A 15431-nucleotide genomic window follows, 5' to 3' on the forward strand; every position below is an offset into this window, starting at 1 on the left:
TAATGTGATACTTAAGGCCATTATTTCCTTATGAATTTTCTGTCTGGATGATTTATCCATCCATGTGAATGGAGTATTAAATTTCTTACTATTACTGTATTACTATGGATTTTTCCCTTTAAGTCTGTGAGCCTTATATCTTTAGGTGCTCCTGTGTTTGGTGTGAAGATATTTACTACTATAGCTTCATTTTGGCTTGACTCCTTTATAATTATGTAATGTCCTTATTTATCTTCTTTTTTTTACATTTTTTGTTTTAAGATTTATTTGATATGAATATTGCTACCCCAACTTTCTTTGTTTTTATTTGCATGAAATACCTTTTTCCATCCCTTCACTGTCAGGCTGCATTTGTCTTTTGATTTGAGGTGAATGGCATATAGAAAGCTAATAAAGGGGCTATTTTTTTAAGGTTTTATTTATTTATTTAAAATTTTTTTTTAGATTTTATTTATTTATCTTTAGAGGGGAAGGGAAGGAGAGAGGGAGAGAAACATCAGTGTATGGTTGCCTCTTGTGTGTCCCCTCTCGGAAACTGGGAACTGGCCTGCAACCTAGGCATGTGCCCTGACTGGGAATCGAACCACGATCATGTCGTTCGCAGGCCCGCGCTCAATCCACTGAACTACACCAGCCAGGGCCTTATTTATTTATTTTTCAAGAGAAGGGAAGGGAGGGAAAAAGAGGGAGAGAAATTTTCATCAGTTGCTTCCCACACCCTGAACCCAGGAACTGGCCTGCATCCCAGACGTGCGCCCTGACCTGGACTTGAACTGGTGACCTTTTGGTATGCAGGACTCAGCCATTATTTCTTTAAATAAGGTTTCTGTCCCTTTCTTTTTCTCCTTCTGGGATCCTTATAATGGGACTATTTGAGCACTTGATGTTGTCCTAGAGATTCTTTATGTTATCCTTGCTTTTTAAAATTTTTTCTTTTTGCCACTCTGATTTATTAATTGTCACTAGTTTGTCTTCCTGGTCACTGATCTGTTCTTCTGTATTAGTTACTTTTATGTTGATTCTTTCTGATGTGTTTTTTTGTGTATCATTTATTGTAATCTTCAGCTCTGCCTATTTCTTTATTATACATTCTCTTTGTTGAAAGTATCCTGAAGTTCCTCTGTTCCACACTCAGGTTTGATGAGCATCCTTATGACCATTTCTTTGCATTCTTTATTTATTTATTTTCAAAGATTTTATTTATTTATTTTTAGAGAGAGGGGAAGGGAAGGAGAAAGAGAGGAAGAAAAACATCAGTGTGTGGTAGCCTCTCACATGGCCCCCACTGGGGACCTGGACTGCAACCCAGGCCTGTGCCCTGACTGGGAATTGAACCACTGACACTTTGGTTACCAGCCCATGGTCAATCCACTGAGCTTCACCAGCCAGAGCTCTTTGAATTCTTTATTAGGCAAATTACTTATCTCTGTTTCCTTAGAGGCTTTTTTTCTGGGGGATTTTCTCATTCCTTCATTTGAATAGGTTCCTTCATTTGAGATATTCTGGGGATTTTTTTTTTCATTTTGTTTGGCTTTTCATGTTTGTTTATATGAATTCTACACAATAGCCATTTTTTGCCAGTCTTGAAAAAGTGGCTGTATGTAGAAACAGCCTCTGTGTGGGTTCTGTGTGCCGGGTGGTTTTGGCAAGCTGGTCAGAGCCAAGCAGGTGCTAAGGTTACCAGGGCACTGGTCTACCAAGTTGTAGAGACTCTGGTTGGGGAGGCCAAGTGCATGTAGTAATGCCTTATTCTTTCTGCTTGTTCCCTCATTCAGGAGCAAAGTGGGCTTGGGTACTGTACCTAGGAACATGCTACAGTGATTTTATTGATAGGCCAGAGCACTTGGATGGAGCTCCCGCCCACCCTGTGGAGGTGGAAGGGGCATAAATAATGGTGCTCACCAGCCCCTCCGGCCCAGAGAGCTCCCATAGCTCCCCAGCCTGCTCTGTACAGTCTCTCCTGTTTGTTGTACAGAAAGTGGTCTTGTGTAGTTATCTGGGTGTAGGCTTTATTGCTGGCAGTTTTAGAAGGCTGGTGGGAGTGGTCAGGCACTTACAGCCCTAGGAGTACTGGTTTGCGGGTTGGGGTGGTTCCCTGCAAGGAGGCCAGCAAGCACATGGATGTCCCATTGTTTCTGCCTGCTTCCTCTGTCTGGAGGCAGAAGACTATGGGTAGTGCAACTGGGAATGCACTTCCTGGTGATCTTGCAGGTAGATAAAAACACCCAAATAAAGCCCCTACCCACCCTATCAAAGTGAAGGGGGATGTAACCAGTGGTGCTCACCTGCTCCTTCAGCCCTGACGGTTTTCACAGTTCCCAGATGGCCCTGGTGGCTTCCCAGTCTTCTCTATTTGTCTCTTTCTCTTGCTTGTTGTTCAAAAGCTAATTCATTCAGCCCTGGCTGGTGTAGCTCAGTGGATTGAGCACAGGCCTCTGAAGCAAAGGGCTGCGGGTTTGATGCCCAGTCAGGGCTCATGTCTGGGTTGCAGGCCAGGTCCCCAGTAGGGGACACATGAGAGGCAACCACACATTGATGTTTCTCTACCGTACCCTCTCTCTCTTAAAATAAAAAATTTAAAAAGCTGTTCATTCGGCCCTCAGTTTTCTTGAAGTAATTGCTCACGATATAGGTGTGTATTTGTGTTTGCCTATGGGAGAGGGTGAATTCAGCATCCTCCTGTACCACCGCTATCTTGGACCTCTGCCAGAGTCATCTTTTTAAAAGCCTAAGTTGTGCTGGAAACTCTGCAGTGGCCTCTGTCTCACTTAACAGCCACTCCCACCAGTAAACCAGGACCTCCCCAGCCCCTTACTACCTCTCAAATTACGTAGCCTATGCTTCACCTTGCTTCCTTAATTGCTGCAACTGTGTGGCCCTTCTTGCTCCCCATGGAGCACACTAGCCACACTCCCACCTGAGGGTCTTGAACTTGCTATGGTTTTTGCCCAGAATATGCTTCCTCACTACCTGTCCAAAGAGTCTTCCCTTAGCCACTGCATCTACAATAGTCTTCATTTCCCCACCACCACATCTTTGTCTGTTTACCCTGCTTTGTTTGTTTTTTGCACTGAGTACATTACCTGAAACTTTCTGTTTTCTAATGTTTCTTCGCTTTCTCACCAGTAAAAAGAGCGGGGCCTTCATCCATCCATCTGTCTCCATGGCCCAACGTGGTGCCTGCCAGGCACCAAACAGATACTTGCTGAATAGAAGGTGGCTTATAGCAGGATTGTTTCTTCAGTCTGTATATAGGGACTTGGCCTTTTGTATATATTGACGTTGTGATTTTCTTACTTAGAGACCCTGAAATATGGCGTTTGGCCTGCTTGAAAGTTTGGGGCAGAAGCTGTATTAAACTTGTTCCATACACATCCTGGAGAGAGATGTTTCTAGAAAGGCCCCGTGTTCGGTTTGATGGTAAGTTGAACCCTTTAGAACTCAGGAGAACTAGGGATCTGTCATGCTGATTTTGTTAAATACTCAGTCTTAGTTTTCTGTAACAGACCTAAGTACCATGAGCATATTTAAATGAAACTATGATAAAAGTAAGGCTAGAAACATACTATATGATTGCAATTAAGATTCTCTAAGTTTATTGTGTTCTTAATTGTTTAAAAATGTTTTGTTTTGCTTTTTTAAATAGGAGTGTATATCAGTAAAACCACATATATTCGTCAAGGGGAACAGTCTCTTGATGGTTTCTATAGAGCCTGGCACCAAGTGGAATATTACAGGTACAACTGAGTGAGTGAAAAATTCTCTCTCTCCAAGTAGTTGATCATTAGTCATTGGACATCTGTTCTCTGTGGCTTTTGCATTAATACACAAAGTGGCCCTCAGTGTCTTTATTCAGTATCTTTATTCAGTATTATAACAGAAATACTTAAAAAGCCAGTGGGTTACTACAAGCCTCTAAATCAAAGAACCATTTTACATTTAGAATTCTTCCTTGTCTTTTGCCCTGGGTGCACTCATTTGCCTTTCCACTACCTTGTGCTGTTACTCAGTCTCACTGTTCATCAGATAATGCTGCCAGTGAGAAAGGAATAGGCATGTTAACTTACTGTGTATTATGCGAGTCTGCTTTTGTTTGACATTAATTAGTGCTCTAGGAAAAAACATACAGAACTTTAATAGAGTAACTTCTTACTCAGTGAGTGAAACTAAAAGTCGAACAGCCCCCTCCAAGGAGGGTAGTAAAATGCCGTCAGTTCCTTGGTGCTGGCCTCCCAGGTTGTCAGTCTCATTGTAATGACGTGTAGGCCCACGGTATTTCCGATTTGCTTCCACAGCTGTGACTAGGTTTAGGTACCAGTAAAGAAGTACATGTTTTGTGTTTTATGTGTGTGGGGTGTGTTTGGTGTTCTTCTCTTTACACAGGTACATAAGGTTCTTTCCTGACGGCCATGTGATGATGTTGACGACCCCTGAGGAGCCCCAGTCCATCGTTCCTCGTTTAAGAACTCGGAATGCTAGGTAGAATTTTTCCAGTTTTCTATCCAGTGCACATTTTACATGGTTACTTGCAGGTTAATTTGTTCTTGTGTTTTCTTAACTTACTGTTGCATAACTTTAAAAGCATTCATTGGGTGGGCATTTGTGAAAAATAACAATTCCTATACCTCTCCCCTGGACAGTGTACTTCAGTCAGTCCCTGGGGCCTTGGACACTAGGCTTACTCACATTCTACTTGAGTCTTCTCGAGCAAGTTGCTTAAACATTATTATAATCCATTATCTCCTAGATTATTTAAATACACATAATAACGAAATAGATTTAAAGTGTATTTTTTTATTTTTAGAACTGATGCAGTTCTACTGGGTCATTATCGCTTGTCACAAGATACAGACAATCAGACCAAAGTATTTGCTGTGATAACTAAGAAAAAAGAAGAAGTGAGTATGCAAGGTTGAACGAGCAATTTTCTTTATTTTAATAGCCTGTTGATTCAGGCATTCTTGATTAGAAAGGAAAAAATAAAGTGTTTCATTATTTATACTATTACACAAAATGTATGATGACTATAGCATATCTCTAAAGAGAACTAGAGGGTTTTCCAAAAAACATGGTTATTTTTGGGGGGGGGGGTCGGCTTGCTTTTTTCCCTCCAAATGGTTTCTTTTTCTGGTCCTGGTTTTCACATGTAAAAATGTAAAGCCAAGCCTTGGCTGGTGTGGCTCAGTGGATTGAGCGCGGGCCTGCGAACCACACGATCGCGGTTCGATTCCCCAGGGCACATGCCTGGGTTGCAGGCCAGTTCCCAGCAGGGGACTCACGAGAGGCAACCATACATTGATATTTCTCTCCTTCTCTCCTTCCCTTCCCCTCTAAAAATAAATTAAAAAAATATTTTTTAAAAAAAGAAAAAAAAAATGTAAAGCCAGAATGTCCTGTGAAGGAACTAGTAAAATGATACCTGAATATGTGTTTTTGGCTCTTCACATTTTGAGTCATACGGGATTTTCTTTCTCAATTAGCTCAAATAGGTCATTCTTTCATAAGGATATTCTTACAGAGAATTTTAATTTCTACTGGAAATAAGGTAATGTAAGATAATTTCCTTCTTCCCATTCTTACAAAAGAAAAAATTGCCAAGCAAATAAATTGCTGGATTATCACACTCTAGAGGGTTTCAAACCTCAACAGATTGAGGGCATTTTTTTTTTTAAACAACCTTTCTCCAAGAGCATTTTTTTTAGCCCTGGCTGAAATCCATAATGTATACCCAAGAAGTCAGTTGTGAGNGAGAGGCAACCATACATTGATATTTCTCTCCTTCTCTCCTTCCCTTCCCCTCTAAAAATAAATAAAAAAAATATTTTTTAAAAAAAGAAAAAAAATGTAAAGCCAGAATGTCCTGTAAAGGAACTAGTAAAATGATACGTGAATATGTGTTTTTGGCTCTTCACATTTTGAGTCATACGGGATTTTCTTTCTCAATTAGCTCAAATAGGTCATTCTTTCATAAGGATATTCTTAGAAATTTTAATTTCTACTGGAAATAAGGTAATGTAAGATAATTTCCTTCTTCCCATTCTTACAAAAGAAAAAATTGCCAAGCAAATAAATTGCTGGATTATCACACTCTAGAGGGTTTCAAACCTCAACAGATTGAGGCATTTTTTTTTTAAACAACCTTTCTCCAAGAGCATTTTTTTTAGCCCTGGCTGAAATCCATAATGTATACCCAAGAAGTCAGTTGTGAGGAAGTTATCATTGCTATTATAAATTAGTATAGGATTTGAAAGAAGTTCTCCTGTGTTGAATCCCTCTCTCTTCTCTAGCATTATGTGTCGAGATAGGGTTTCTCTGTGAGACCTAGTCCTGTCACCTGGGCCATCTGTTGTTGGCTTCTGTGCTTGGCTCTCATAGACTCCCAACATCTGGGGCAACCGTCTGAGGGGCAGAGATAGTCGCAGTGCCTATGGCCTTGGCCATGAGTTTCCTGAGGTCAGAATTGGGGAGTTTGTGTTGATCGAGTCTAGGTTTTATCTAATTAGAATTTGGGAACTCCCACATAGAGAAGCCATTTTCTCTATAGATTATGACACAATAAAACTATATGTAGTCTTGATATTTTTGTGTTTTTAGCAGCAGTATTTGCAGAAGTATGATTCTAATGAAGCTTGTCACTTCTATTTCTCCATTGACTAATTTGCTGTTAACTGCAAAAAATAAGTTATACTCTGCTTCTTATGTAGCTGCCATTCCTCTCTACCCTGCACACCCCTCTCCCTCCATTCCCCCCCTTTTGTTCATGTCCATGTGTCACAAGTTCTTTAGATTCTGTATTTCCCATACTATTCTTGGCCTCCCCCTGTCTATTTTCTCCCTACCATCTATGCTACTTATTCTCTGTACCTTCTCCCCCTCCCTCCTCCTCCCACTCCCCTGTTGCTAACCCTCCATGTGTTCTTCATTTCTGTGGTTCCGCTCTTGATCTAGCTGTCCTCTTAGTTTGCTTTTGTTTTAGGTGTGGTTGTTAATAACTGAGTTTGCCGTCCTTTCACTGTTCATATTTTTTATCTTCTTTTTCTTAGATAAGTCCCTTTAACATTTCATGTAATAAGGGCTTGGTGGTGATGAACTCCTTGAATTTGACCTTACCTGAGAAGCACTTTATCTGCCCTTCCATTCTAAATGAAAGCTTTGCTGGATAGAGCAATCTTGAATGTAGGTCTTTGGATTTCATGACTTGGAATACTTCTTTCCAGCCCCTTCTTGCCTATAAGGTCTCTTTTGATAAATTAGCTGACAGTCTGATGGGAACTCCTTTTCTTACTTATAACAGAAATCATACTTAAAAAGCCAGTGGGTTACTACAAATTTAATTCCTTCTAGCCTCTAAATCAAAGAACCATTTTACATTTAGAATTCATCCTTGTCTTTTGCCCTTGGTGCACTCATTTGCCTTTCCACTAACTTGTGCTGTTATTCAGCCTCATTGTTCATCAGATAATGCTGCCAGTGAGAAAGGAATAGGTGTGTTAACTTACTGTGTATTATGCGAGTCCCCTTAGGTGACTGTCCCCTTATCTCTTGCTGCTTCTAGAATTCTCTCCTTCATTTTCATCTTGGCTAATGTAATTATGATATATGTGCCTTGGTGTGTGCCTTCTTGGGTCCAACTTCTTTGGGACTCTCTGAGCTTCCTGGATTTCCTGCAAGTCTATTTCCTTTGCCAGACTGGGGAAGTTCTCCTTTATTATTTGTTCAAATAAGTTTTCCACTTGCTCTTCCGCTTCCCCTTCTGGTACCTCTATAATTCAGATGTTGGAACGTTTAAAGATGTCCTGGAGGTTCCTAAGCCTCTCCTCATTTTTTTGAATTCTTGTTTCTTCATTCTTTCCTGTTTGGTTATTTTTTTCTTCCTTCTGGTCCACTCCCTTGATTTGAGTCCCAGTTTCTTTTCCATCACTATTGGTTTCCTGTTCATTTCCCTTCATTTCAATTAGTTTAGCCTTCATTTGTTCCTCTAATTTGTGACTAAAATCATCCAGTTCTTTGAGCATCCTGATCACCAGTGTTTTGAGCTATGCATCTGATAGGTTGGCTATCTCTTGGTTGCTTAGAATTATAGGCTCTGGAGCTTTGAGCTGTTCTTGAGCTATAATGTTTTGGTCAGGCCACACGTTACAAATGAGGGGAGGAGCCTTAGGTGTTCGCCAGGCCGGGGCAACCCAGGTCGGTGGGTTATGATGCTCTATGTGGGGGCGGGGTCAGAGAGGGGCAATGGCGCTTGTTCAGTGCTCTCTCTTGGATTTCAGTCCCCTCTGCTGCTTCCCACAAGCAACCTGGCCCCCCGTGGTGCCGGCTCCCGGGTGTGTGGGCCTCTGCACCCTCCGGGACCCTGTGGGTCTCTCCAACAAACTCTCTATGAGCCTGGGAGCCTCTCCCGGCACCTTGACCCTGAAAGCTTTTCCAATTGGTGCTTTCGGACTCTAATTCCCGTCACTGGGGCCCTAGCCGTTTTGGTCTGTCTCAGTGCTCGCTCCTTCGCTTGGTTTATCTGCACATGCGAATGTGTGACTGAGGTCAGCCAGCCGCCTTGCGCCCTCACTGGGTCGGCCCATCACCACCCCACGCCTGGGATCTGCCAACCGCCGCCTGTGCACCTGGGTTGGTCTGGCCAATTTTTCCTGCCCGACCCGCTCCACTGCTGACTCTGTCCCCCTTACCAGTCTGGCTGAATGGTTCGTTGTTGTCGGACTTCCATACAGTTCAATTTTCTGTGTTTTGGTTGCATTTTTGTTACTAAAACTTTGTTGTCTTTAAACTTGGTTGTGTGAGGAGGCACAGTGTTTCCACCTACGCCTCCATCTTGGCTGGAAGTTCATGAGGCAGAAGTCTTAATTCTCATCNATCTGCCAACCGCCGCCTGTGCACCTGGGTTGGTCTGGCCAATTTTTCCTGCCCGACCTACTCTACTGCTGACTCTGTCCCCCTTACCAGTCTGGCTGAATGGTTCATTGTTGTCGGACTTCCATACAGTTCAATTTTCTGTGTTTTGGCTGCATTTTTGTTACTAAAACTTTGTTGTCTTTAAACTTGGTTGTGTGAGGAGGCACAGTGTTTCCACCTACGCCTCCATCTTGGCTGGAAGTTCATGAGGCAGAAGTCTTAATTCTCATCTGAAACTGCTGTGTAACTTTGGTTAACTCCTTTGGCCTGTCTGGGTCTTCATTCTTCAGCCATTAATTAGCAATAATGCCATTATATTTAGTACATGAGGGTATTATGATGATTTACTGAGATGAAGATGATAATGAGGGAAAAAACCTTATGTTTTTAGAGTGCTTAACATTTTTCTTCTTCTTTTTTTTTTTTTAGTTTAAAGATTTTATTTATTTATTTTTAGAGAGTAGGGAAGGGAGGGAGAAAGAGAGGAAGAGAAACATCGATGTGGGGTTGCCTCTTGCTACTGGGGACCTTGCCCACAGACTAGGCATTGCCCTGACAGAATCAAACCGCGAACTTCTGGTTCACAGGTCGGAACTCAATCCACTGAACCACACCAGCCTGGGCTGAATGCTTAACATTTTTCAAGACACTTACACACAATCTTATTTGATATCCAAGACAACTCTACTATATGCAGATGATATGTTATTCTTGTTGTTTTCTATAGAAAATATTGATAGGAATATAGAAAAGCTCACGCACCTTTTTTTTTTTTTTACAGAAGCCACTTGACTATAAATACAGGTATTTTCGTCGTGTCCCTGTGCAAGAAGCAGATCAGAGTTTTCATGTGGGGTTGCAGCTGTGTTCCAGTGGCCACCAGAGGTTCAACAAACTCATCTGGATACATCATTCTTGTCACATTACGTACAAGTAGGTGAATGCATTAAAAATACCAAGGTTACAGAATAAATGTGTGCTTACCAGATCTTTTTGCTTCTCCCATGTTTGTCTTAACCATTTTTTTACTTTATTTCCATTTGGTTCATTCTCAGGGATTATACACTGATTTTAATAAAATAGTGGTTAGAAAAGTAAGTCTGCTAAGAAGACTTCTTGTATTCTAAAGCCAAATCTGTTAGGTGGTTCCTGTATAAAGCTCTTGTTCTATAAGGATTATTTTTTCTTATACTTTATTTTATATAATCATGCTTAATATCTTTGAATGTTCTACAAAACCATTATTTCCAGACATACAGAAAAGTCTGAAGAATTTTATAGTGGTGACTATGTACCTGCTTGGTACGCCATATGGTATTAGTTTCAGGTGTGCAATCCAGTCATCTGACATTTATGTGCAGTGCGATCGCTCCACTAAGTCTAGTGCAAACAGTGACAGTGATCTGTCACTGCAGACTCACCACAGTGTTACTGATCAGATTCCCCTTCCCCTTTTCCACCTGTCCCCCTGGTCTCCCTCCCCTCTAGCAATCATCAGTCTCTTTTCTGTGTCTGTGAGTCTTTCTGTTTTGCATGTTTATATCCTTTAGATTCCACATATAAGTGAAACCATAGGTATTTGTCCTTCTCTGTCTGATTTATTTTACTCAGCATTATACCTTCCAGGTCCATTCACACTGTTGCAAATGGTAAGATTTTCTTTTTCTTTTTTTTGCTATTTTACTTTTTTTATTTTTTAAATAATTTGTAAATTACAGTTGACTTACAATATTATATTGTTTCAGGGAACGTAAGGATTATAGATTTATATAACTTACAAAGTGATTACTCCAGTAAGTCTAGTACCCATCTGACATCAAACACAGTTGTTACCATGCTATGGACTGTATTCCCTGTGCTGTACTTTACATCCCCGTGACTTTTTATAATGGGCAGTTTGTACATTTTAATCCCTCCCCTTTTTCTGCCCATCCTCCCAACCCTTCTCCCCTCTGGCAACCATTAAAATGTTCTATCTATGAGTTTTTTTCTGTCTTGTTTTTTTTTGTTTATTTTGTTTTTTAGATTCCACATATAAGGGAAATCAAGTGGTGTTTATCTTTCTCTGTCTGACTTCACTTAGCATAATACCTTCTAGGTCCATCCATGGTGTCACAAATGGCAAGATACCATTCTTTTTATGGCTGAGGAATATTCCACTGTATTGGGTTGGCCAAAAGTTCCTTTAGTGTTTTTCTGTACAGTGGCTCTAGTAGTGCTTAGTTGTCTTTAACTTTACTCAAAACAATTTTGTTAAATTGTATTCTGACAGCTGTCATATCAGCATGCATTTTTTAAAAAACTTACCAAAATTGGTAAGTTTTGCAGCCATTTTAATATTGAAGATGGAAGAAAATACCCAATATTTTAATATATTATGCTGTATTATTTAAAGAAAGGTAAAAATGCAACTGAAATGCAAGAGAAGATTTGTGCAGTGTGTGGAGAAGGTGCTGTGACTGATTGAACATGTCAAAAATGTTTTGTGAAGATTCTTGGTACTATTGACATTTTACCCAAATAATTCTTTTCCATGGAGCTCTCTTATGCATTGGAAGATGTTTAGAAGCACCCTGGCCTCTACCCACTAGAAGCCAATAGTGGGAGGTAGCTGACATACTCAAAATATCCAAGTCAGTAAACTTATTGGTGAAAATGAAAAATAGGTCTTTTATTTTACAGAAAAAACTAAATGGACTTTTTGGCAGACCCAATATATGTATGTACCCATCATCTTCCTCCACGCATCTATCACTGGACACTTAGGCTGCCTCCAAACCTTGGCTGTTTTAATGCTGTGGTGAGCATAGGGGTACACAGGTCTTTTTGAATTAGTGTGTTGGGGTTTTTTTTGGATAAATATCCAGAAATGGAATTGCTGAATCCTCCTTGATCTCTTGTTACAGCTTTTGCTTTAAAGTCTGTTTTGTCTGATATAAATATGGTTACTACAGCTTTTTGTATTTCCATTTGCATAAATTATCTTTTTATCCTTTCACTTTGTGTATCTTTTGATTTGAAGTGGCTCTGTTATAGACAGCATATATATGGGTCTTTTATTTTTGTTGTTATCAATAGTTCATTTTTTATTTTACTTTTTTCTGTTGCCGTTTATCCCTCCTATATCCTTTTCCAGTCCCTCTTCCTTCCAGTCACCACATGGTCGTCTGTGTCTGTGAGTTCTTTCTCTTTTTGCTTGTCTTATCCATTCAGCCTCCCTGTGTCTTTTGATCGCAGCATTTAATCCATTTACTTTTAAAGTAATTATTGATAGCTATGTAGTTATTGCCATTTTATTCTTTTTTTTCTTTCTTTTTCTTTTTCTTTTTCTTGAGGAAGTCTCCACTTAACATTTCTTGTTATACTGGTTTGGTGGTGATGAATTCCTTTAGCTCTTTCTTGTCTGGGCAGCTATTTATCTGTCCTTTGATTATAAGTTAAAGCCTTGCTGAGTCGGGTAAGCTTGGCCAGAGGTCCTTTTCATACTTTGAATGTGTTGTGCAAACCCCCTCTGGCCTGCAAAGGGGCACCTGTACACCTGCTGTGACACTTACCCATCTCCCCAGGTCCAGATGGTTCCCTCAGCCCCCCGAGTGCTCTTGTGGGTCCCCAACCTTCTCTGTGCAGTCTCTCTCTCTTGTTTGTTGTGCAGAGGTTGTTCAGTTAGCCCTCAGTTGTCTCTCAGGAGGAACTCATATGAGTGTAGGTGTGCGTTTGGTATGTTCTCAGAGGAGGCAAGCTCTGTGTCCTCCTGTGCTGCCATCTCGACCTGCCTTTGAGTTAGGATTTACCTGTATGAAACCAGTAATGAACAGAAGAGTGTATGTGAGAACAGAGCAGCACAGAAATAAGTGAATTTAAAAAGGAATTAAGAAGTTGAAATACCAATTCGTATGGATATTAAAGTTAGCTGTTGTTGGATAAAGAATATTGGTGTGTTACTGAAGGCTTCCCATTCCAGTTCAATCCAAAGTTCCGAGAGGCAGATTTGAGATCACATTCAATTAACCTACTTCACAACCCCGACCACATTGTTGAATGCTTTCGGAGCCACAGCTCCAGCTTACAGATAACTTTGTGCACTCGTTTGGAAGGTCCTGACAACTGAGAATGAGCAGGCTTTTTTTCTTTCTCCCTTATCTCCTTTTTGCTTCTCTCAGGAATCTGGGATTTTTTTTTTTCAGGCGAAACCAAACCCAGAAGTAGAACCAAAGAAATAAAAAGCATCGAGTTTTAGGAGAAAAAAGGACACTATAAAAGGCACTGTTTGCAACTGCTCATGATTGCCTTGACTTTCTTAAAATATGCGTAAAAAAACACTTGAGTTTTCTGCTTCTATTTATTTCTCCTCTTTGGGGGGAAAATGTGAAAGACTGTAATAGTGTAACTTGTCATCTGCTTCCCCTCCATCCCATCTGTAGTTATGTTGGTCATGCTAATATTAAATCATTAAATTCTGTTTGAGGATTATTATTCTTTCTAAGACTACATTTTAACAAGAGCCTTAAAATGTGTATAGCCTTTGACTTAGAAATTCTACTCTTTGGAATCTGTCCAAAGGACATAATCAAAAACATCACAACATTTTTAGTTGCCAAGAACGGAAAACAATGTACAGTTCCCAACAAAAGGGAAATTATTAAGTAAATTGTGGTACAAGCAGACAATGAAATACCAAGCAGCCACTTAAAGTGACTTCTGATGATATTAGGAAATGTATGTGTCGTAATGTTAAACGAAACAAAGAGGGTGACTAATAGACTGTGATCTCAGTAGGAAAGCTTGTTAGGTCGAGGTGCTTCGAGGAAACATTAGAAAAAAGTGCTTTGTGTTGCTGTATCTGAATGATAGAATAGATAGAATTACGAGTGACTGGTTTGTGCTTTTCTAAATTTAAAATATTTTCTACAATGTGCCCGCCTTATTTAGAATTTACTGAGTTGTACAAAAACCTGTAAAAGGCTATAAAATAACCCCTCACCCTCAGAAATATGCAAGGATTTTAAATGAGTTGAAACTTCCTGGTAACTAGTAATTTGTGCATTCTTTCCAGGTCAACCGGTGAGACTGCAGTCTCGGCCTTTGAGATCGACAAGATGTACACCCCCTTGTTCTTCTCCAGAGCAAGGAGCTACACTGCTTTCTCAGAGAGGCCTCTGTAGGACCTCGCATCCAGTCCTCTGTCAGTGTTGCATGAATAAAAGCAAATAGTGCAAAGGAGCACCTAAGTTATAAATGTACATACATATATATATATATATCTGGAATTAGGATTTATTTTACACTGTTGGAGTTCTTTTAAGAAGAGTATAAATTGATTTTTTTTATTTAAGAGGATAGTTGATTCTTGGGGTGTTTTGGTTTTGAAATTAAGAAGTTGAGATAACAAGTTATTTAAACACATTTATGTTATGAAAAACATTCATATGAGCTTTAAATCATGTCCTTTTTCAAGCAGATTTCAGAGCAGATTTCTGTCACATTAAGTCTTCTGCCTGATCATTTCGATATTGAAATGCATCAGGGGAGAACTTTACTGGATAGGCATTTTTTTCACGCATGACACAATGGCTTTGCACTAGAGGCTCAAATGTGAAAACCTGTTCTAGATTTGTTTGAAACTGCTTGACCAATAAAGATTCTAAATAAATGTTTCCTTCAAGAAAATGTGTTTGGATGGTCTTTTTTAAACATCAGAATAATAAGCGATCCTAAGGTAGCCAGCAAAGGCTTAAGATTTGTTGCCTCATTCATCACTGCTCTTCACAGGTAGCCACAGGCTGTAGCTGTTTGACCCTGATCTTCTGAGAGAGATGGATACTCTGACCTCACACAAGCAACTTACAAATATGTGACATTAAGTAAGAAAGAATGAATCCCTCAGGACTGGAAAGTTAACAAGAAAACAACTCACCTTTGTTCTTAAAAGAACAGTAGAGGATTGTGTAAACCCAGGCCTAACTTTTTTTACAGAATTAAAGTTGAGAGACAAAGCTATTCAGCAAGCAAAATGTATGTTACCTTCCTAGAAACAATACCAGTAGTAATTTCAGAGTTTGTGTCTGGCAGGCTTCCAGATTCAGATTTGTTTTTGGTGATTCAAATACAGGTAGAGTCAGTACTAATGTATTTTCAGAAATCAGCATCTACAGCTATAGTTGCATTCAAGTTCATGTTGATAAAAGACTCTTCATATGTTCCTGCAAAGCAGTGTGGGAGGCCTTTTAAAAGGCTGATACTTGTTAGGTTAAAGATGAAAACCAAATGTGTGTGTACAGCAAGAAGACAGTTCTACTTAGGTTGATGTGTTCCTTAATTTAGAAAAGAAGGAGAAAGAAGCAACATGCCTAAGCTAAGGCAGCTCTGCATGATACAACTGTTAGTTTTGATGAAAGGTTAAGAGAACATCTGATGAGAACATACTGAAATACAGCAAAAAATACATATTCCTAAGGAAAATGGAATTTGAAGATTCTGTTCTTTTATTTGCTGCCTGTCCTTGGGTTAAATGACCTGTGGCTGATAGC

General features: G+C 39.9%; 1 protein-coding gene across 3 annotated transcripts in view; it reads left to right on the plus strand.

Annotated features, from left to right (window-relative positions):
* Positions 1-14573, plus strand: part of FBXO9 (F-box protein 9) — a 32927-nt gene extending 18354 nt beyond the window's left edge. For all 3 annotated transcript variants that reach the window (XM_037054957.1, XM_037054952.1, XM_037054964.1), the window contains 6 exons: positions 3302-3420; positions 3647-3737; positions 4384-4479; positions 4805-4898; positions 9686-9837; positions 13958-14573. In XM_037054957.1, coding sequence (XP_036910852.1) covers positions 3302-3420; positions 3647-3737; positions 4384-4479; positions 4805-4898; positions 9686-9837; positions 13958-14066 — 661 coding nt within the window. In that variant the 3' untranslated portion in view covers positions 14067-14573. The remainder of the gene's footprint in view (positions 1-3301; positions 3421-3646; positions 3738-4383; positions 4480-4804; positions 4899-9685; positions 9838-13957) is intronic.
* The last annotated feature ends 858 nt before the right edge of the window (positions 14574-15431 follow it).

Source organism: Sturnira hondurensis, unplaced genomic scaffold, assembly GCF_014824575.4.
Source record: "Sturnira hondurensis isolate 20B ecotype Veracruz unplaced genomic scaffold, ASM1482457v3 Scaffold0000880, whole genome shotgun sequence".
Taxonomy (NCBI): domain Eukaryota; kingdom Metazoa; phylum Chordata; class Mammalia; order Chiroptera; family Phyllostomidae; genus Sturnira; species Sturnira hondurensis.